Source organism: Onychomys torridus, chromosome 2 (genome assembly GCF_903995425.1).
Source record: "Onychomys torridus chromosome 2, mOncTor1.1, whole genome shotgun sequence".
NCBI lineage: Eukaryota > Metazoa > Chordata > Mammalia > Rodentia > Cricetidae > Onychomys > Onychomys torridus.
The window spans coordinates 108,400,784-108,425,116 of NC_050444.1; the positions used below are offsets into that span (position 1 = coordinate 108,400,784).

Sequence of the window (24,333 nt, forward strand, 5' to 3'; positions counted from 1 at the left end):
ATTCGGCATTGTGTTTACGGAGGGCTGCCTCAGCACTCAGGTCACACGGGAAAAGCAGCATTCCAAGGGATAAAACTGGGATGTCATTAGTAATCTTCCTTTACAAAAAAGGTGTCCACTGGTTTACCACCACAACCAGCCTCTTTGGACAAAGCAGACTAAGAGCAACTACCAGTCTTTGCAGCTGGGTTATGAAAATCTCTCAGACTAGCACCAAGGTCAGGAAGATTTCAGAGGACAGTATGTTGTAGACTCCAATGTTAATGTCCTCCTTAAGAGGACTTTAAAACAAGAGGAAATAAACCTTCCAGTGACCTTGAAGACCACACAGTAATTCTGGTTTACAGTTTACCTGAATCTATACCTCCCTTGAACTTTATCTTAAAAGGAAGATATGACTTCCTGAGTGTAAGAGTCCAAGGTCAAACAAGCTATGAGAGACCAAGGGCAAATGCACAGTAATAAATCTCTCAACCCTACACCAAGAAACATAAAATTTTAATTGAGCTGGAGGAGGGTGTAAATACAAAATTGGTAAGTCGTACACATGCTCCCTTTAAAATCAAAACACTATGTTGAAAACAGAATTCCAACAAAAAGTACAATGAGGAGAAAAGGACTCATTAAGAACTAAAAATAAACTCTAATTCACAACATGCATAAGGACTTAACAGAAAAGGCAAACAAGATGTAAAACTACATCTGCTAAGTTAACCATGCCCTCACAGAACTCGCCCTCATCCCCACAGACTGAAATCTGTAAAAATCTGTGAGTGAAGGAAGCAATGCTTTAAATGTTTTCAATGAATGTTTCAACAGAAAAGAAAACAAAGAGGCAGCATTTTTTTTTTTTCTTCTTCTAAGTCCTGTAATCTGCTAACACTGCAGAAATACTGGCCTTCTTTACATCCAAGCCACGGCTTTCTCCATACTTCTCTAAGTGAATGCCTTAGTTGACGAAATCAGAATTTTAGCAAGGGTATTGTGATTTACGTTAAAGGGATAGTCATCATAAGAAGAGGGCATCCATTAAAATGCAAGCAAGCACTCTCGAGACTTTTCAACCAACACCTTATGGCTATATTTAACAACCTGCTCAGGTTCCAGGTCAGTAATACCCCACACTTTGGGAGTCTAGCTGAGGGTACCTTCATGCTTTGAGTTAGATGGAGTCCCTCTAAACCACACACACACACACACACACGCACACACGCATGCACAGAGCAGCTCCCCACACACCAGAGATCTAGCTCTTCAAGGCTGGTGTATTAGCATCCATCAACTTTCTGGGCTCCTTTAACTTAGTTTTCCTACTTTGTCCCACACCTCCTAGTGATGATGGTCACATAGAGGCTAGAAAAGAAGCTTTGCATCCCTCCCAGATCATGGGAGACTAAGAACTCTCAGATAATAAATCCATTTGGAGATGTTTTCCCAAAACCAAATTAAATTTCAGATCAAACAATTCCATTAAGGCTATAAAACAAGCCAAATGGCCAGGCTATGTGGTGGTACTGTGTTCCCCAAAATATTGTGCACCCTAATAAACTAATAAACTTATCTGGGATCAGAGAACAGAACAGCCACTAGATATAGAGGCCAAAAAATAGTGGCACCCACATTTTAATCCTAGCATTCCAGAGGCAGAAGTCCGCCTGGATCTCTGTGAGTTCAAGGCCACACTGGAAACAGCGAGGCATGGTGACACATGCCTTTAATCCCAGGAAGTGATAGCAGCAAGCACAAAGGTATATAAGGCATGAGGACCAGGAACTAGCCTGGTTAAGCTTTTAGGCGTTTGAGCACCAGTTCAGCTGAGATTCATTCTAGATGAGGACTGAAAGGCTTCCAGTCTGAGGAAACAGGATCAGCTGAGGAATTGGCAAGGTGAGGTGGCTGTGGCTTGTTCTGCTTCTCTGATCATTCAGCATTCACCCCAATACCTGGCTCTGGGTTTGATTTTATTAATAAAACTTGTTAAGATTCATGCTACAAGGCTGGACTTCAACCCATATGTAAAAAATACAGTGTGGGGGGGGTGTACTCGAATGTGCATGTGCATGCATGCACAGGACCCAGGGGATGTCTGGTGTCCTTTGCATCACTTTCCACCTGTTTTCGATGGAGACAGGGTTGCTCACTGAACCTGGAGACTGCTGTTTTTTAGCTAGGCTGGATGGCCAGTGAACTCTTAAGATCCTAAGGTTACACCATTACAGTGGGGTCACAGGTGTCAACAGCCACACTCAGCTTCCTCACATAAGTGTTGAGGATCCAGACTGAACTCAGGTCCTCATATTTGCTCAGCTCATGCTATTACCATCTCCCTAGCCCCTAAGAATGGACTTTATATGATAAAACCTTCAAAACTAGTGTGAATAAAACTATCTTCTCTATCAAGAAGAGATATTTTGTAGTAATCACAAGTTAAATAACCCTAGTATATAGAAAGTTTTGGTAAATCCTCATCACACCCATTTAATATAGGGCTAGAGAATACATAAACACAGCCTAAAGTAAATAACTCTATCTTGCAAAATCTTTCCTTCAATGAGGTCTAAAGTACAAAATAGGAAAATTAACTGAAATTACAGTTATGGTAAGTTCTCAAATAAAACTGATATGAAGGTGGTACATTGCCTAAGAGAACACTATACAGCAATGGCCCCAATATGTCCCTTTAACTGAGAATTGTTTCTTCATAATACTGGGAAGGGTTACCAGTGCTCAAAGCCCTCAAAAGGTATCTGATTACAAAGATGGGTATGGTAGTGCACATCTGTATCCCCAGGACTCAGAAGCCAGAAGCCAAAGGATTAAGTGGTTGAGGCTGGCCTTGGCTACACAGTGAGTTCAAGACCAGTAAGTACTAGCTATACAGTTAGACCTTGCCTCAAAACTTAATTAAAATGTATGTGAGTGTGTGTGTGTCCAATAAAGAGAGCCCCTAATTGATATCAAATTTAACATTCTAAAACTTTAAGAAGAAGAAAAAAAAGGCAAGAAGTAAAAAATAAAAATTAAGTCACTGTGCACAGAACTAACAAGTCAAATGACATCCACAAACAAAATGCCAGGACATATTTGTTCAAGTTGACCTTTTCACAGGAGGGTTTCCACAACTGAATGCAGCAGCAGCAGCAGCAGCATGCTCAGGTGAAAGTCAATTAGCCTTAATAGAGCTCAGATGAAGCTGACAAGTACTGAAGCACAAGCCCAGCTCTGGTGGTCAAGTATTCCATCCAGGAATAGTCAAGGGCAAGAGCCCGATAGTACTCAAAACAGTCCCAGGCAATTCAGAATTTTAACAAAGTTTAAGAAAATAAAGGCTACTGCTAGGATGGTCAAATCTATAAAGGAGTGAATGAGAAACATCAAAAGCAGGCTGATTTCGTACCACATTATAAAGAAGAGATGGTAAGTATGGTTGTTTTAGATGAGAACCGTACCTCACAGACTCATGTATTTTAACACCTGGTCCCCAGTTGGTGGCACTGGAGAAGTTATTAACTCTTTGCACACATTGAGAATTTATAAACTTATCCCACTTTAGCTGTTTCTCTGATCCCACTTTAGCTGTTTCTCTGCTTCCTGCTTTCAGATGAGATGTGGTCAGCCAGCTTTACCATCCTTGCCAGCCATTATGGATTCTCCCTCTAGAATTATAAGCCAAAATAAACTCTTCCTCTGTAAATTACTTTTTGGTCATGGCAGTTTATCTTACTAATAGAAAAATAATTAATGTAGTAGGTAATTCAGCTTCCTATATGAGGGGAAAATCCAGCAAATATCACCCTAAAATAGTCCACTCTTACATAGGCACTATTTAAGCTGAAGATGGTTAAGAATCAACAAATACAAAAAGGGATCTCTTCCCCTCTCCTGTTCTGTCCAAAAGAGAAGCACAGGTTCTCCCCAGTTTCCGTGTGTCCCTTATCCTACACCAGCTAAAAGAATGCCCTGATAATTACAGATGGTAGACGTGAGTCAAGTTCACACAAACATACCTTGCTAAAACAACTCTTTCTTATTTTATTTCCCCCTGTAAATTTCCTAGACAGTGTCCTATAATTTATCATCTTTTGATGACCAAACTTTTCATTTTTAAGGTATGTTTTCATTCCTTTGTCTAAGTACTACTTCGAATTTCATTTATTTCCTGTACTCATACATTAAAACTAACAGATTAGAAGATTTTCCTTTCTGACAGTGGTATAATAGTATACCTAACTTCTTGTGCGTGCGTGTGTGTGTGTGTGTGTGTGTGTGTGTGTGTGTGTGTGTACCTAACTTCTTAAGTGTGTGTGTGCATGTGTGTGTATTTCAGTAATTTTGTATGAGATTTAATCAACACTAACACCAAAAACTGTTCTATAAAAATACCTAGTTCAGGGATGAAGAGAAGTTCAGCAGTTAACAATGCTTTTTGGTCTTGCAGAGGACCAGAGGTTCATTTTCCAGAATCCACATGAGGTGACTCATAACTACCTATAACTCCAGTCCCAAGGATCCAATGTCCTCTGGCTTCTGCAGGTACCTACATTCACATGGCTGTATATAAACTCATATAGGCATACATACACACACACACACACTCTCATATGTATAAATACAAATACATATGAATTAAAAGTCAGTATTTTAAAACTGGGCTGGAAAGAGTTCAATGGGCAAGAGTACTTGTTCTTCAAGATCCAGACTTGAGTTCAAATTCTCCAGCACCCATGTTTAAAACCCATTAAGTGACAGGCAGATTCTGAGAGATCCCTATTTAGCCCACCAAGGCTGATAGACAAGCTTCCCATTTAATGAGACCCAATCTTGAGGCAACAACATGGAGAACAATTTGGATGTCCTGCTCTGACCTTCATGTATATTCAAGAATGAAGGAGCATGTGAACATACACACACACACAAGCAGATGCACCATACCCCACCACCTCAAACACAGTTTAAGTACACAACAAAAATTAGTCTGGAATAAATTCATAAACCTTTTCCCAAATCTTTGGGACAAGTTTCTGTACTGTAATATCATACTTTGAGATGACTGATTAACCATAACCTTTAGAAAGGAAAAATGTACATGAAAAATAATAAGGTCTAATGATATACTAATAAAATCCACAAGTTTCTCTGGTATATTTTAATGGTTAGAGATGCTGCAAGCTTTCATCAAAGTTCCATAAATTTAGCCTCTAAAATCTCAAAATAAATTATGCAGGATAGATAGGTACCTACAAATTTCCTGGGAACACATGCAGCCTTGCCACTATCCTTATGATTAAATAACACAGAGGCTCAGAATGGATTTTTTTTTTTTTTTAAGTTACCACCCACCCACTGGTCACTCTGCTGTTGTCAACTACTTGTCTCAGATTTCTTCTTGATCACCTGATACTCTATAGGTTCTAAATAATAACTGATTTACAGAGCTGTATTTTCAAATTAACATTCATCTAAACAGCCTGTGTCTGCCATGACTGATTTCATTGTAGCAAACAAATGCTATTAAATTGAAGGTATCTATTAGAATAATAAAATACCATACCTAGTTCAATCCTGAGGAGTTAAGATTGAGTGTGTTTATTTTTAAAGGAGGAGGGGAGAATCCTGTTGTAAAATGTTTGAAAATCAGTGTTCTGGTAGAATAAATAAGAATGAAAAGACAGCTTTAAAGCTCTCAGGAAGTTATGAATTGGGCTTCACCCCCCCCCCCCACCACCACCACCCTGTAAAGGGGGGGAAACAACCTCTTAACATTCAAGGAGTTATGCCTAACAGTGGATGATCGACACCTGTAAGGTCTCTGGGATCCTGGAGTTTTTGTTTGAATCTAGTCTTTCCTAATACTTGGCTTCTTGACTTACACTTCCCTACCACTGTGTTCATCATAGGAGCACAGACATCATCACTGATCAAACTCCAAGAGGCAAGAACCTCAGACTAAACTCTCTGAGAAATGCTTAGATAATTTTGAGAACTTTCAAAGCATTTATGGGTATCACATACTTGTGATCCCCAGCACTTGGAAACTGAGGCAGGATGATGGCCAGTTCCATAACAGCCTGGGCTCCATTGCCAAAAACTCTCTCAAAGGAAAGGAACTGGAAAAGTACAGTGTTACCATGATGCCCACTGTGGCACTCTCTGTACTTGCTACTTGCTCTCTGAAAAATTTTTTTCCTTGGTTGTTTCAGTGACTTTATTAGAAGAACTTCAAGTGTAAATTTAAAATTGAAGTGTAAAGAGGGATGTCTGTTGGCAAATATTAAATTTATCCCATACTAAAATATTTTGGGCCTTCTGATTTTATCTTATTTTTATTTTATTATTATTTCAGGGAGGGGGGAGTTATAGACAGGAATTGTCTGTATAGATCTTGGCTGTCCTGAAACTCATTCTGTAGACGAGGCTGCTGTTAAACTCAAAGATGTGCATGCTTCTGCCTCCTGAGTGCTGGGATTAAAGGGGTGAGCACCACGCTCAGTTCCAGCTTGATGTTTTATCTGTTCTTTAAGAGTTTCAATGCAACACATTTTCGCCATCTTCACCCCACTATGTCTTCCCAGATCCACCCCCTGCCTCTTCTATCCACCCAACTTTGTACCCTTTGTTGTTATGTTTTTAACCCTTTAAGACCAGTATGTTTTGCCCGAAATATTCTTACATGTATGGTCTTCTACTGGAGTATAGTCGACTTACCAGAAGCTACACTCTTAGAGAAAACTGACCCTTATTTTCTCAGTAGCTAACAAGCACAAATCACTCCAGAGTTCGGGGTGGGATCGTGTGCCCAACTCTTTTCTCCACGTTGGATTAGTTCTAGCATGGGCTTGCACTGGTTTTGCGCACCACTATGAGTTCATCAGCTTACCTGATATCTTAATAGAAATTATACTATCCGGAAAATCTCCATGACTACAAGAACAATGAAGCAGAGGGACCTCAAGAATCAATTTCAACATCCGTGTGTCTGGGGTAAGTCACATGTTTCCATTACCACTGCTCACCACATTGAAGCCTAAGAGCGCACAGATATGAAGACTAAGAACTCAAATTTACCCCATTATGCTACATAACAACCCTGTAAAGAGCTTTTGAAAGAATAGGATGATTCAAGTCTTCCCAGGGATAAGATGTGGAAAATCCCCTCAGATGCTTTCTGTGGCAAATGTCTAATATGAAAGATGGATGAGTTATTTAATATTTTCACTTACCACTCCCAGTATCATAAAAAAAGAAATGTGATTTTTTTTTTTTTTACATACTATTCAAGCATCTTCATCTTATAATGGTAGGGTTGCCACCAAGCAATCGAACTAGAAATCACAGAAATTGATATTATAGCCTGCATGCCATTTATCATACTTTACTACTTATTTCAAGTAGCCTAAAAAAAAAAAATCCATAAGCAAAAAAATAGCTTTACTAGAAAAATTAAAGATAAATCCAATATAGGGGACAGAATTGTTTTCTACCTTTCCCAACTTTCAAAATCTCTCTATTAATTTGATATACTGCTAGTCCTCAGTTTGTAAATGAAACTTGAAAATGGACAAAAATGTAGCTCAGTGACAGAACCTTGCCAACAGTGTGCATGAAGACCTTGGTTCAATCCCCATTATGCACTACTCCCAACACACACAGACAAAGGACTGAAGGAAAATGTGATCCATTTGAGTTTGAGTTTTCAGCAGCCTCCTAGTACTATGGTGAACCCAGAAGCAACATAATTAGCTAAGGACAGGATTATAATTAGCTAAGGACAGGATTATTCAGTATGCATTGTAAGCAACGGGTTTCTTTTTAATCTGAGGGGAACAGATAAACTATTTGTGGCCTTCAATCTATAGCATCAGGGAACAGAACAGGGAGGCTCAATCACAGACACTGAATCCTGGCACTTAAAGATCTTTAAAAAATGAGTACCAAGGCCTCAATTACAGAGCTGCTCAAAGTATCATCTCAACTAGTCCTAAATGACCCCAGTATGATTGATACCCTCAATTTAAATTAACTAGAGGTGAAGCCAAGAACTAACTTGTCCATGGTCACATGACCAGTTAAGCAGTCCACCTCTGGCCCCCATCATTCACACCACTTTTAAGAAACATTTATTCATTTCAAATAGTTTGGCCAGGAGATGGTGCCACACATCTTTAATCCCAGCACTCTGGAGGCAGAGGTAGGTGGATCTCTCTGAATTCAAGGCCAGCCTGACAGCCTGGTCTACAGAGCATGTTCCAGGACAAGCCAGGACAAGCCAGGACAACACACAGAAACAGTCATGGAAAAAAAAAAAAAAAAAAAAAAACAACCAAACAAAAACTCAGTTGGTAAGTTTGTTTATAAACTGCATAAAGCAATAGATGCTCTACCAAATCTCACAACATGAAAGACCTACAAGGTGTATCTATACTTAATATCATATGGTTTTAGCATTTTAAAACAATTCTAGTAGGAAACATTAACATTCTGTCCCAAGAACATGCTTGTTAAATAGGTTTGAGTTTAAATAAGAATTTACTCAATTGTTTTAAAAAAGCATCTGAGATTTTTCAAATACCTAGTACTCAAATTCAGCCAAACGGGCCACCACTTAGGCCCAATTTCTTACCCTTTTCTCTTCCTCTTTACAATAAAAAGGATGCTCATGCTACATAGTCTTTCCTTGTCAAGGAATATAGCATAAAGTCCCTTTAGTCTCTAATTCTATCAGTGCAATTGTTTAGGTAGTGACAATGTATTAGCCAGTACTTTATCATACATGTTATAAGCATAAAGACCAAAGCAAAGAATAACGTAAGGTTTTTTTCCCCCTTCTTTCTAAAACAAAATATTCTCCTTATGGCTACTGTTGAAATGCTCAGTTATGCAAGGTCAGGGGTACTGAAAAAACAAAGGCTAACCTGAATGCTGCTATCACACACATGTTTTTACAAAAGCACTGTCCCAGAACATAGTCAGAGTCCAGTTAAAATACATACTGCTGTCTAGGCATGGTGGCTCACACTTGCAATCTCAGCACTTAGCACGCTAATATTAGACTACTACAAATTCAAAGTCAGCATGGACCACATTAAGGCCAACCTGTACTAGAGTGAGACCCTGTCTTTAAAAAAACAGCAAAAAAATAAAATAAAATAAAATAAAAAATACAGCCCCCAAAAGCATTTTATGGTTTAAAAGAAACCCTTAAAACTAGTTTCATATTGCTTATATCATAACAGAGAATCTAGGTATATAAAGCTTCAGCACTTAATGATTTATACATACAAAGTTATTTTCTCATACCCTGACCCATGGTTCTATACATTTTACCCATCTACATAAAATTGCATACCTGTTATTTTGTCTCTTACAAGCTTACAGGACTCTATCTCACCAATGCTCCCAAAAAGACTCTTCAGCTCCTCCTGTGTCATGTTCTGAGGAAGGTAGTTGACTATTAGGTTGGTCTTGCTGTCCTCCGTGTTTCCGGAGTCAACTGGTGAGGAGCAGTTGTTGTTTACAGTGGTTGGACCATTGGCTGTGTTATTGCAAGTTGGCCCATTAGACAGTTGTGTTTCCATGGCAGCAATTACCTGCTAAAAACAGAGAAAATAAGAAATGTCACAATTCATATTTCACAAGCTATTTGAGATTCCACCCAAGAGTTAAACACTTGTTACTAAACAAAGTCGTTTTGCTGAAATTACAATAAAGCTTCAACAAAAGTGCAGCACCTATGCTAACTGTATTTCATATTAAGCTATTCAATTTAGGTCTACAATTATACTTCTACATACATATTCCATACATGCACATGAGCACAATTTCAATCTTAAACATCTTCTAGACTCATATCCTGGGTCTAGACATATACCCTCAACTCACCTGCAGTGGTCCACAGAGGAAGCAATTTAATACCAAAGAGCACAGAACTGCATCCTGACTAAAAATAAAAATGCTTAACATGCTGCCAAAACAAACGGAAAAAAAAAAAAAAAATGACACATTAACTCTGAAGAGGATTCTTCAGTTCGTAAGAGTCAATTATCTAAGACTGACAGGCATCCATTAACAAAATCAAGGAGCAAAGGTACTTTCAAAAATAAAATTGTCAACATGTACTGTTTTGGTTACATACTGAAATGTTTTTTATTAACATTATTCTGTACCTCTATCATTGGTAAGAAATAAAAAAATAGATGTTATATGTTCAGGAGTGAAAGGGTAAATTATCTTGGGAGTAGAGCTATGAATATTCTGTCTACATTTGTAGACTATTCGGCCATTCTTGTCAATTTGGCAGCTGGTGACCACCAACAAGTAACTGATCTATAGCATCAAAACAGAATCCACAAACAATTCAGGATAATATTTTGCCTTGACTCTAATTTTAAGACCAAAAACACATATCAAGTTCACCAAAGCAACAATATAAATACACCAACTTCTCCACACAGGCCAGCCCAGGGCTGTTGAAAGTGCAATTAATAAGGTGTCCACAAACCAAACAGCAGATGAATAGCAGCATAGGGGGAAATTTCCTCACAAGTTCCAACTACTCTAAAAATCAGTTATTATACAATTTGAGATATGTCTCCTAAAACCAATGTGATGGTCTTTGAACAAAAGAGTCACAAACCACAACCCTCAAGTTTTCCAAAAGCATTTTCTAATAACTGTCCAACTTTGGACAGCCAAGACTATGGGGGAATTCAAAACTCAAAGCATCAATGAAAAGATTATACTCTGTCTCATCCAATACACCTCTCAGCTCCCCAAAGAACTGCTCAAACCTGACAACTCTGAATGAGAGCATGCTAGCTTTAGGAGGCTTTAACATAGGAAAGGCAAAGAATTTGATAAAAGGAAAAAAGCAAAGCAGAAGGGAAAGATGGCTGATTATTAAGGGAATAGGGAAAACGTCTTTTCAAATTCAAATTTTCTAAGAAAAATAAAAGGGTACGTCTACAGATATAAAATCTCTATTGCCAAGAGATGTTTACATAAGAAAGCAGTACCAGACAGACCGGTCAACTGACCAGCTCCAGACTGGTCAAGACTGGACAAGAATCAGTGCTGTGGGGATAAAAACAGACTCGAGCAGAGTAGTCAGGAAATAGTCAAATAAGTTGTAACCTCTCCATAGCTTCATTTCTTTTCCCAAGAAACAAATCCCCCCCCCCCCATCAAGTTTGAGACTACTTTTCTTGGGTAAGTATTCTCAGTGAATACTTAAAGAGTAATAAATAACTCTTTGGACTTATTTTGAAAAAAAATCAAAATATTTCAAGATATTATAGTTGACAACGTACTTGAAAATGAGAAGGGAGGCTTCAGATTTTGTTACTACAAGAGTGACTGTTCCAGTTTGTGGGTTAGTTGTGAATTACTATTTTCACAGCAAAATCCTCATAGGGCTACCTCTGCTCCACAACTATAAAAAAAAAAAAAAAATGACCTGCAAAAGGAGAGTGGCCAAGGCTTATTAAAATAAACTACCACTCAAAAGTAAGGGTATGTGCACAAAGTACAAGAACCCCAAATGTGAGATTCGGACTAGAGCTCATTGGGATGTCGTGTGAAGTATAAATGTTCATTGACTGAAATTAACAGGGTTTAATAAGGACAACAAACACTCTCACTTAATTGCACATTTATTTCCACGTTCAGGTGGCAAGAATGAGCTCCTAAGCCAACATTCAAGTGAACAGCTGCAGTAGGCTGTGTGCACTGAGAATCACAGCATCTCTCAGCTATAGGACCATCTGCTCTGAATAAAATGATACTAATGTGCTATATTTTCCAAATAATGCATATTCCATTGATAGGCTCAACACAACTGTTCACAGAATGCACAGTCTTCCAACAGTTACTGGGCAAATAATTTTCAGCCAGATTTACAATTTCAAAAATTTTTAGCATTAAGGTTGTAAATAACTTCAAAATGTAGTAACCAAAAAAATACATAGTAAACAGAATGTAAAGAATTATGGTAACTTAGTATTCAGACCATACCAAAACTTTTGTTTGTTTTTGTTTTTTCAAAAAAAACTTGTCACTCTTTTGAGTCTGCACTAAATCCTAATTTCAATTATTTCAGTTACATATAACAACAGCACGGTTCTGATCTACATATACTACCACGGTTAAAATTGCAATGTGCTTTGACATTCTTAATGATGGCCATACCATAGAAGGTAAGAATGATTAGTATGCCAAATTAAAGTTTCAAGTGTTTGGTATGGCCTCGGCACTTCTGCAACATGCTAAAAAAAAAGTAGCCTACAGAATTTAAGAAAAATCCCACAGACCCCGGTCCAAGGCTCTGCTGCCCACGAACCGCTTCTAAGCAGAGAAGCCACATCACACAGTCTGACTGCCATGTTAGTTTGGAGTTGCCGTCTGCAATATGGACACAAAAAGTACCATACGTTAGATTAAAGCAAGGTAATGCAACACGTCAGCTTGCACAGATTTACAGTGACTGTCTTCATACTCCCAGCACGGCCATGCAGTGGGGCTTAATTGAATTTGAGGCAATTCCAATCTAATCCTTCCAAATTTATTTCCACATGTAATTTTCTTGCATAAATGTAAGTATTTGTAATTAAAAACCTGATTTTAAACAATATTAACTAGTTATCTTGGCATCTATCTTTAAAAACTACTTTAAATTCCATTTCAAAAAAATGTTTTTAAATTAAATAAAATGAAAATACTACATGCAGTCCTCTCTTAGGGATGTGGGAGAAGGGAGGAAATGTGAGTAAAATTTTAGTGAGAAAAGCAGTCAAGCAATTCATAAGTGATTGCTTTGCACAAAAGCACTCTCTCCCCTAAATATTAAAGGGACATGAAGTGAAGCTGTATTTGCCCACACTGTTACATTATACTACACATGATCCTAATCCTGGGACTTCAAATTAAAAGAGAATCCAAGCCCCCTGTGGTTATTCTCCCACTACAGTGAAACTAGTCTCTACCAGCTTCACCAAAAGCAGTTTACATATACTAAGAGGTAATAAACCAGCATCTTTCAATTGAAAGAATTGGACCAATAAATACGATTTGGGGGGGGGGGTAATAATTGCATAGGACGTCAGCTTTGTCCCTGAAGGAAATCAAATGAACATTTTCATAATATGTAAATTTGTGAATCCAGCATGCTTTGAAATGAGTGCTGCCATGGGGCCACCAATAGCATTATTGAGCTGTTTATCCATTACTTCAATGTGCCTGAAAACTAAACAGAGCTGTGCTAGTGGCCCAAAGTTTACTTTTTAGCTATACATCCACGTTTAAAATGACCAATGTAGCAAGCAGAAAACTCAGGCTCAGAAACAATAATGAACAAAGGAAGACTGAAGGAAAAAAAAAAAAAAGGTCCCCTTACATTAGTAATTTCAAGTTTTCAACTTCAGAGTTGAAAGCCTGGTTGTACATGATCCACGTGGAATGCAAACATGGAGTGGACTCTGGCATCTATGAAAGGACTTAAAGACTCCTCGCTGGATGCATGAAAATGCTTTGCTGTTCTTCCTTTCTCCCACTGTAGCCAGAGAAGTCAGTCTGACCCTGTGTTCTTAATCTTACAGTTCATCTTACAGTTAACCTGAGAGAGTAAAGTGTTTTATAACCATGAAACGGTTTGACAAAAGCCCAGTGATGGAGTAGGGCAACCATACCCAACAGGTTAAACCAAGACAAGATGTATATCCAGGATAAATTCAGGAGTTAATACCCATAGATCCCTCCTTATCTAAAAATTATGGATAAAACCAGATTCAATGGCAACATCCCCTGTCTTCTATAGGGGACAACACTAATGGACTGATCTTCTGACACTCCTCCTTTGCAAGGCCCCAGGGATGCAAGCAGTCTCTACTGAACGACTAAGTCAGAAAGGCTGCTGATGGAAAATGATTCCACTGCACTTTTACGTTCCCAGCACCCAGACAGTCTCTCCGCTTGAGGCAGACACACACCTTTATGAGAAGTTATAAATAAGCTGCTCACATGGCCCTTACCTTTATGCTGGCCAACAATCCAGTTACTAAAAATGTAAAGCTACTTCCCCTTCACTTAAGGACAGGTGATTCTGCTCCACTCAATCTACCACAGACAACCCGGCTGTGCACTATTTATAGAATCCACTGGCTCTGAGGCTTGTTGGAAAGAAAAAAAAGCCACATTCCAGTGAAACGGAGCCATTAATTTTAAGGCTTAAAAAAATGTTTCATATATGTTCACCTCTTAACTTAGACATCAATTGTGCCAAATCAGACTGCTTTCCATCCTGTTATTCTCAGTGCAATAACTTATGAAAAGACAGTCTCATAGATTAATCTAGAATATTCTATACTTGCACTGAGCTACAAGAGATAATGGTGAAGAACAGTTTAATGGGAGCATTGATCTCATGGGGAAGGGAGAAAAGTCGCCTCTATCTTTTCATGGTTGTATAGTTTACCTACAACAGGCACTAGAACTTTCCACATTTGTTTAACCCTCCCCCTTTTTTTTAATTCTTTCAATTACATGCACTTTATGCTAACATTACAGTGTACTGAGATCAAAACTATTACTTTATTTCTCTAAGAATATGAGAAATTGGCCCACCAGTTTCTTGACCACATATGAAAACATGGAAAGTCTCCATTTTCTAATCTCCCTAGTTTAAAAACAGAACAACAAAAACACCTGAAAACTGAGGTAATCAGCTTTGCTATTTTAAAACCCCTTCCAGACAGCCACCATGTAGGACAGACTCTAGTCAAAAATACCTTAAAAATATCCTAAGAATTCTCACTGAGTTCACCTGGTGTTATGACCAAGCTAGGAAAAGGGATTCTAAAGCCTCAACACTACCCAATATAGAGACGAGAAGTGCACAGTCAGTCATAGCAGTAAGGCTGGTTCAGTCTGGCCTAACATCTCCCTCCACTGCTATGTTCACCATCCTGGGAATGGTGATTCCCAGGCTGGGAATTCGCTTCAGGGGTACAGCACTGATCTATCATGAGCTAAGTCCCAGGGTTTGGTAACGACCACATTAAAGGGGTTGGGGATTAAATAAAACTGATGTAAGCTCATACTTCCTCCGGAGAACCCAAGTTATTTACAGCCTCTCCAAAAGTCCTTCCTCATCCTAATTCACACTAACTTCTCCAGGAAGCTTTTCCTAAGCCATCAATAGCCATCTTCTGTCTGTCAAATCAAACACTAGATATTTAATACAGAAACTGAGCACTCCGCATTCTTTACTTTTAGCAACCTTGGACATCTGAGCCTTGTCCTTACTCATTGCTTTGCTCATGAATCTCCTCTAAGATAACCCCACTCCCTTTGAAGGATCCATACAAGGAAAGAACAAGAGCAATTTCAAAACTCAGGACTCGCACACTGTCCTGAATGCTTGCAAACTCAATAGCTTGTTTCTCTATCCCACTTAATGTATTTCACAATAAATGCAACAATGAAAGCATATTTTCCAATTTGGGTGCATTCTACCAGCCACTCCCACCCACTGAAATCCAAATTCCTGTTACATGGTTCAGCAAAGGAAATCATTTGTTTCTGAAGTGATCAGTGGTGTGATTTTGACCTCAAGAACCTGTCATTTCAACTTGCCATCTATAAAATACAAGTCAAAACAAAACCTGAAACATTGCACAGGTAAGTTCCATGCCTTTGTCCAGTACAGTTATAGAGATTCACTATAGTGAGATTTAGGGATCACTTAGCAAAATGGTCAAAAGCCAAGAGTAAATGCAAACAGAAAATAGATTTTTATGCAAACCCATTATTCTTAAGTCACAGGTCTTAAATGGTTTTAATTTGATATTGGCTAAGAATGTTAGACAAATACAGATGATGTCTCTAAAAAGAATCATGGCTAGAGGCAAGGACAAGCATCTCTCTCAGACTAAAACATCCAGTTTGGAAACAATGACCTTGGACTCCACACTCACTTGGGACTACAAGTTCAATTATCTCCAGGTGCACACCACCAGGGCAGAATCAGCTCATTGTCTTCCCTCTGCATATTAAGACTTCCTCTAAACACCAAGTTCAAGTTACAAGGTGAAAAGAAGGCACCTGTCTCTAATGTTTAAAAGATATAGCTAGGGGGCAGTGGAATCCTACCTAATCAAACACCCTCCTTTAGTGAACTCAGAGTAAAGAATTGGAGCACAAAGTAGGCAGTGACATGCATGATGAGAGCAGAATAAGTATCCTGAGGACAGATGGGGTCACCATGCCTGCAGTGAATGCTTTGTCATCCCCCACTGAAATCCTTACAATGACATGTTCATGATACATTGCTGTGTTTATTGAAGTAAACAAGAATATTCAACCAAGCTTTGAAATCAGAGATAACCCACGAGTCACAAGAATGAACAACAGTTAGTGTGTTCTCTACAAAGTTCTTTGTTTCATAGAGTCTGCAAGATCATCAAATTTCCATCAACTCTCTACCTTATACCACACTTTATCTCTTCAGCTCCATGAATTCCTCAACCTCAGACTCAGATACTTAGCCCTGAGCTTATCAAAAGACCAACATACCACAAGAAACTTTCCTTAGCAGCTAATACTGTCTTTTGGCCTTTACAGCATCTACATACAAACAAGTCTCTCTTGATATCAGTCTAGGTTTGGAGTTCCAGAGCTGGAAGGATTAAAGGCTCTGAGATTTGTGGATTAAGATGAGTACAGGGCCCCAAATCCTTCCTTTTGTTCTAAGCTTATTACAGTCAATCATGTTAGCCAATGGGAAAATAAAGATCCAATTAAAAAGATCTGCTCACCATTCCCATCCTGGTCATCCATTCAACAAACATCTTCATGCACCTCCTAGGATCTAAGGGAAGCTTTAGGTGCTTGAGGAACTGACTACAAGAAAGAAGTACCAGGGTGTACACACACACACACACACACACACACACACACACACACACACGGACACACGGACACACGGACACACGGACACACGGACACACGGACACGGACATATGTACAGCTAAGCAAGAAGAAACACATATAGGAAAGTGGTCTATTAGACAGAGAAAGTATGCGTTGAAATTAGTGAAAATGCAGAGCAGAGGAAGTGGACTAAAAATGTGGAAATAATGGTGGCAGTCTCAAGGAATAAACAGCAGGTCTCATTGAGAAGATAAGCTTTGAGCCAAGGTTTCAGAGAAGTGACCTGGCTGCTACATGGGGAGAATAAAAGTCTCTCTAAAATGTCCAACATCCCACTCTCTTCTCAGTCTGTGAATATGTCATGTTACACAGTGGAATTAAGTTTGCTAATCAACTGATCTTATAAACATTATATTGTCCTATATTATGCAGGTGGTTGCAGAGGATTAGCAATGATTCTTACAAGTCAAAGCAGGGAGTGGGAAAGTCACACTGTCCGGAAATCACAGCATCAGAAGGACCTCACAGCCAGACCCTGGTAAGTAGAACAGATGAGGAAACATTTTTCCCTAAAGCCTCCTGGGGGAACTTTCCCTTGGCTGTCTCAGATCTACTTTGAGTGGATTTCTGATTTACAGTGTTGTCCAGCAGTGACATGTGCTGTGTTCTGCTACTTGTTATGTTACAGCAATTTGGGATGTAACCGAAAATAACTGTTGTCTCCACTAGACTACCAAGAAAATATTCCAGGCAGGTCAAAGTTAGGCTGCTGTGCAGAACAGTAAGGAAAGAGATACACTAGAGTGAGAGACCAGTCAAAGAGGCGAAGAGGCCAGACTACATAGGACCTTGAAGGCCATCAGAAGAAAAGAAACCACAAGAAGGTTTCAAGTCAAAGAGTAGCATGAGGTTTCTGTGAAGTTAACTTTGTGGGAGAACAGGAGGGCACAGGAAGTCTGGAAGCAGTTAAGCCAGGCAAGGAGCTGCCACAATAACCCAGACATGTAAAAAAGGCAGTGACTCTGACCAAGGTGTTGTCAGGGGAAAACCATCAGATCCTGGATATGTTTAGGAGAAAGCATATAGCTCAAGGGCTACATACACTTCATTGCTTTGCTCCCCATGATGCTTTAATGCAGTGTAAGGCTTGTGTGTCCTAGGATAGTATCTCTGGTTTCAGTTTCTTTGAAGTCCTACAGAAATATTTGTAGCCTTGCAGTATTACTAAGAAAATAACATATACCTTGTTCAACCAGCTGATATTTCAGATACCTCCTTTATTTTGTTATAAACGGCCTGGGCTTAAACACTAACTATAGCATTTTTTTTCTAAGTCCTTTTAAATGACAGTGAAAAGTAAAATGTTACCCCAAGTGGCCAGATGGAGAGCTATGGCCCTTTCTAACAGTTGTGAGTTAAAAAGTGGTATTTCTGTCCATAAGCCTTTCTTGTCTTTTATATTCCCTTTAAGATTAAACATTTCTCCTGTTCTGGAGCTCAATTATGACAGAGCATTTCAGTGTCTCTATCTTACAGACGAACTATGTTTTTAGCCTACCTTATGAAAACACTCAACTACTGGGATTAATATGACGATTTCCAATCAGCCTTTCACAATGTGTTCTACCCTAAGGGAGTTCTCCTGATAGCTGTGATTTCTGTAGAAGAATGTGAAGTTAATCCAATTTCTGTGCTGATTACTATATGAACTGTCTTAATTTAGCAGTTCACATCTATCTGCCTGTATAAAACAACCCTGCTACAGAAATGAAAGGCAAAATTGACTTTATTTTCATTATACTTATGTTCCCTTTTAGGTTCTGCAGCCAAATAATGGCTTGGAAATTATCTAGGCCCACTAAGGTTAGGATGAAAGAATGAGGTAGGTAGCAATGATTCATCACCAGAAGTTAAAAGTTTAGTATATTCCATGCTGTAACCAAGACCCAGCTAACCTACGACTTAATTTCACTATTCCACAGTAGAGCAAATGGCCCTGTTGAAGAAGAGTGTGCTTTCACTTCAGGAAATGCCATTTTTAATTTTTAAACTTTAGGGAGAAACTGAGATGATTCTTGTTTTTGAATCTTGACTGATTAAAATGGACTCATAATACAAATCAACTGTTTTGGAATGGTAGTGCTTTAAAATCAGGTCTCACAAAGCAGCCCAGGATGCCTTCGAACTCATCCTGGTCCTTATGCTTAGCCACGAGGACTGGGGTTGCAGACGTCCACAACCATGCTGTATGGCTTTAGTTCAAAGTTTGAAATTAAATGGCTGTTGATTTTACGTTTCCTATAAAAGAATTGAATACTGAATTCTTACTTGAAGAATCCACTGTAAAGAATACTTGCAGAGAATAGCTTGATTTAATACCTGGTTTTTATGCTGGGCTTCCTGAGACTCTTTTCCTTCTCTTTAAGGTGCTTCTCTCTATATAGAAACCTTTCTCTGTTTATTAGTCTTGTATTCTTAGTCCCTAGCACATGATAAATGTTTTGGTGATTGTTTGAATTCAAGCAGTTAGAATGCAAAGCAATGTCCTCCCTGCTTCCTTGTCCATGGTGAGCCATATACCCTTGACTCTGAAAAGTGGATCAAACCATCTCACTTACTGATATTTACTTATGTAACACTTTTCTTTTAAATTGTGTAAAGTCCCAAAGGGCATATGCATTCAATTTAGACATAGAACTATGAATTACTTAGCAAGGTAAGTTGAGGCATCTTCAAAATCAAGATTCACACCAAGAAAGTTATTTATTTCCTTTGGTCTAGCTCTCTTGCTGACTCCCTAATGGCAGAATTCTTTAAAACCAACATCCCAGCTAGCAAAAAAAGGCTTAAGTACATTTGTGACTTGTTATGGTACTTAAACTCCCAGCTATTTACTACATTTCAAAAATTTGCATTCAATTAACATGGTATTTTTATTTGTAATTCCAATGGTGGACAGTACAGAAGGAGAACATCCCAAAGACATTTCTAGTTAATCTGCTGCCTAAGAATGTACACAAGAGTTAAAGCTCAAATGAGTGATGCTATGCACCATAAAACAGGAAGACACTTCTTATCCTCATACTTTACTGATCCCACCACTCACATGGGTCCAGATATCCTTCTTAATAGGCAAACGAGTCAAGGTGCTACAGTCAATGTCCCCTGCCCTCTCATAGAGCAATGATTCTCAACTTTCCTAATGCTGCACCCCTTGAATACAGTTCCTCATGTTGTGGTGACCCCCAACCATAAAGCAGTTTTCATTGTGCTACTTCATAAGTGTAATTTTGCTACTGTTATGAATTATAATGTAAATATCTGTATTTTCAAATGGTCTTTTGGGGGTCATGTCCCACAAGTGCCATAGTGAAAAGCTTCTCCACTCACTTATGTGGGCGTTTTACTTCCCACCTCATCTTCACATCAGTAGGTCTCTACAAGTTCACAGGGTTAAGTTAGAACCTGACAGTGGGGCAAATGTCTAAGTCTCTATGTACAGTATCACCTGTGTAATTACATAGAAATATAGTTCTAAAAGTTATTGAGAAAGGGATCTATCTTGTTACTGTAAGGAGTGAAAGAAGGTAGAGACGTAATCAAAGGTTCCTTGAACCTAAGAAAACTTTCCTGAGACTCAAGCCAGAAACACATTTAGCCCTCAAATCATCTGTATTCTGTGAACAGGTGGCGGGGGGGGGGGGGGGGGGGGGGGGGGGTTAAGGGACCAACTTCCTTTAAATGCTTTCGTTATGTACAAACATTAAGCAGATAATATGTCAAAGCACTTTACAAACTAAAGTGCTTAATGAGTATCAGACTGTTAGGATTATCATTAGACAAAAGGAAAAGGGAAATATTTCTTTCAAATGCTATTGTAGAAAATCTATCAGTCTTTCAGGTTAAGGGTTGGATAACCCCTCCCATACCTACCAACATCTAAATGGGCAAAAAGACAAGAATTTCTGAAGACTCTCATATGAAAAGGAACACTGTGGACAGAAAGTACTTTCCTAATCATGACTGTCATCTCTGTCAGTCCTGTCCTGGGCCTCTGAAGCAGATGCTATGTTAAACTACATTTAGCACAGTCACAAACGGTGACTAAGAAAGATGGGAATTTTTACTTAAATTGCTATAATTTTTAACCCCAGATCTCCAAACACTATATTTAAAAATATGGGATGCCAATAGCCCAAGCATTTCACATCTGAATTACAGACTTATCTATTTTAATTTACCTTACTTTTTAAACTATATGCACTTGGCTTCCATCCTTCCCACCTTGGTCTTTTCATCCTCAACTGCACAGCAGTCTCTTAGAACTTCAACCCTCAGAACTCACCACCCACTCTGCTTCTTTCACAAATGAGGGCTTCAAGGATGAGCCAACCATTTGCTCCCGCCACTGGCAAGTGGAGACCAACCAGGAACATACTCTAGAATAGACTGAATGTGCCCACCAGATGTGTCCACAGTCAGGGAACCGATCCAGATGTGCAAGGCCACTCAGTTCGTTTCATTATGTCTCTTCCATCATGGCTGTCAAACAACCTACATTTAAACATGATTTTTTTATAAGCCTGCATTAACTGTGGTTCTGAGATGTTTAATTAAAAGAAAAATAAGGCATTCTGAATTCTCCACAGGATTTGCATAATTTTGGTACAAAAAGAGGTTGTTAGAATTCAATGAATTTTGACTAAAACGAAAAAGTGGAAGAAAAAAGCTATCATTTATTGACTACTTAGTCTATGTCTGATAATTTGAAGATAGTTTCATTTCATCTTCATATGCATATATACACACATATATGATCTTTAATTTACAAATGACTGGGGAGGGGTGCATACTATAGAAGGAAGCTAGGCCTAGTGCTTGCTGGGAATGTGTTATACTGAGTGAGCCATATCCCCAGCACTATTCTTACTTTTTATTTTGAGACAGGGTCTATTTTAAGTTGCACCGGCTGCCCTTAAACTCATAGTATAGCTTAGGCAGCCCTTGAACCTATGATCCTCTAGCCTCAGTCTCCCAAAAAAACTAGGATTTGCAAGGCTGTACCACCAAGTCCAGCTATAAATGAGGATTGCAAGTGCACAGATACAAAGTAGAAAAATGAGATTTGAAACCAGGCTCAGGAGTCCATTGAAAGCTCCTAACTACTGTTTGCTTCCTCACTCATCCCATCTACAAGTCACCTTCCAATCCCCAACTACACAGAGCTGCCCAAATAGTCAGCATCCTACAAATGTGTCTTTGCAAGGCTTTTGCTGACTCCATGCTGCCTACAAACAACATCTCAACTCCCCAGCAAGGCACCCAACTAGACCTGCTCCCACCTACCTCTGCATCACATGCCCACTGCTCCCATGGTTGACAATAAAGTCTTGACAAATCCCCAGTCGTCCCACCCACTCCCAGTCTGCTTTCCACTGTCACTCAACCTCTCTTTTTCATCTGCAACATCCTCACTACCTTTCTTCTGACTAAAAGGAACATCAGTCTAAGAGGGGGACACACTTGCCTCCAGTAAGTATTCTGAGAAACACTGAACTAGGCCAGATAGTTATCATCCAGTGCCTCTAGACGCCCATGCCTCTATCATACACTTTACATGAATTTGTCTTCTTGTCATAAGTGTAAAAAGTCACACAAAGTAGATAAATGGCCATGAAGGCAAATCAAGGAAGCAAGTAAACACTCTCCTAGTTAACAATGTAGGCCTATATTCCTTGCCAAGAGGAAGATTTTCCATTGTAGCCTCATGTACCTGCATGAGTCAAAGTCATCTTTATAGGCATATCAGTATAAGCCCAAGCATCTAGTTGAACCACCATTAACAATAAACACCTAGCTGTAAGGTTTCACTAGAACAATGCAAGCCTCAGTGATCAGGGGCAAAGACAAGTATAGGTATGCCATATTGTCATCACATTACAGTTTAAAATAAGTGGACCTCAACAAAGATGCATAAATAAAACCAAAACCACATGTGAGGTGTATACCCCCATTCTTCCCCCAAGGTCTGCTTGTAAAAAAGACTAGAAAAGATACTTAAAAGTCAGAAAGCAATTTCCCTGACCCACTGGATATACCAGGCACTGTGCCAGATGGGAATAACAGGTGCACAAAACATGAACATTCCAAACCACCCCCCTTCCTGAGTAGCCTTGAACCCCAAGAAGTCAAAGGCATACAAGGAAACCTTCCAGAACTCCCAGCCATCCTGGCTGACCTATGCTAAATGTTTCACTAAGGAAAAGATAAAAGGGCAAAGTCAGCTGCTGCTATGGAAACTACTTCTAACTTAAACAACAGAGTTTAGACATGTATGTGAGCAAAAAGAAATGAGGTGTTTGCTTCCCAATGTTTAAAGTGCTAGAGAAGAACAAGAGAGTGCACAGTACAGTTAGCATTTAAACTAGATTTCTGTCTTATTTTCAAAGTTTGAAATTACAAAGAAACACTGAACATTTTCTGGTTCAGTTTCTGAGTAGTCATTCCCAGATACAATTTTATCTTATGGAAAGTGAAAGTTTCTTTAAAAGAATTCTGGCAGAACAGTAGATTGAATGGCAAACCACTTGGTAGTAAATAATCTTTCATAGTTGACAAGACTTTCAAAAGGACCCACTCCACACCAGGTGACACGCTAGTGTGGAGTGGTTATGGCTGTAATCTCTTCCAAACCAGCCTCGAAGGAAAGTTCCCGCCATCTCCTACTACTTTAATCTGGGATGGTTTGACAAAAAGGAGCCTAACCATTCTTCTGAAGAGAACTATTTCTCCAACTTCACCTCAGAATGCTCACTTTCTTTGTAAACACAGTGGAGACACACTCCTTTGAAAGACTTGATGTGGACTGACAAGCTCTAGTTAAAAATCAGTGTCAGGGGAGCCTATCATTTTTTTAAATCCATTACCCCACCTACACCTACAGGCTTGTTAAACCCATCTTTGTCAATCACATACACAGGACTCACTCTGAACATAAACACGGGGACTACGGTGCTGGAATTCAGCGGAAAGTGATTCTGCACTCACTACTTGGACCAGAATACCGAGGACAAAGGACCGTGGAGATGGCAGCAAGGATAGTAAATAAAGAGGGGTGACACTCAGAATTTCACCACCATCAGATGAAGAACAAGTTCCAGGCACCACTGTGCAAAACTCAGCAGTCTCTCTCCAGCACACTATCTTGTTCTACTGACAGTGACCCATATCTTCATTTGTTGGAATTAAGGAAAAGTAGCTTCCTACATTAAGCACTGAAATACCTCCCAGTGCTAGGAATGGGGTGAGTCATTGGCCAAAGGGGGTTCCATAGACCTGACCCTAAACATCACATGCTATTGCCAAGGGTACTGATTACCCTCCACCACCTGATGGAGGCCCTATTGATGAAGA

General features: G+C 39.2%; 1 protein-coding gene across 23 annotated transcripts in view; it reads right to left on the reverse strand.

Moving 5' to 3' along the window:
• Elavl2 (ELAV like RNA binding protein 2) overlaps positions 1-24,333 on the reverse strand; it is a 156,675-nt gene that overhangs the window by 56,267 nt on the left and 76,075 nt on the right. For 10 of the 23 annotated variants that reach the window (XM_036178820.1, XM_036178818.1, XM_036178819.1 and 7 more), the window contains exons 2-3: positions 12,306-12,396; positions 9,347-9,590 (exon numbers count right to left, since the gene is read on the reverse strand). In XM_036178820.1, the coding sequence (XP_036034713.1) occupies positions 9,347-9,590; positions 12,306-12,377 (316 nt within the window). In that variant the 5' untranslated portion in view covers positions 12,378-12,396. Of the gene's footprint in view, positions 1-9,346; positions 9,591-12,280; positions 12,397-13,387; positions 13,408-24,333 lie in introns of those variants that run through there. The other 13 variants (XM_036178808.1, XM_036178811.1, XM_036178807.1 and 10 more) reach the window with 4 other exon arrangements.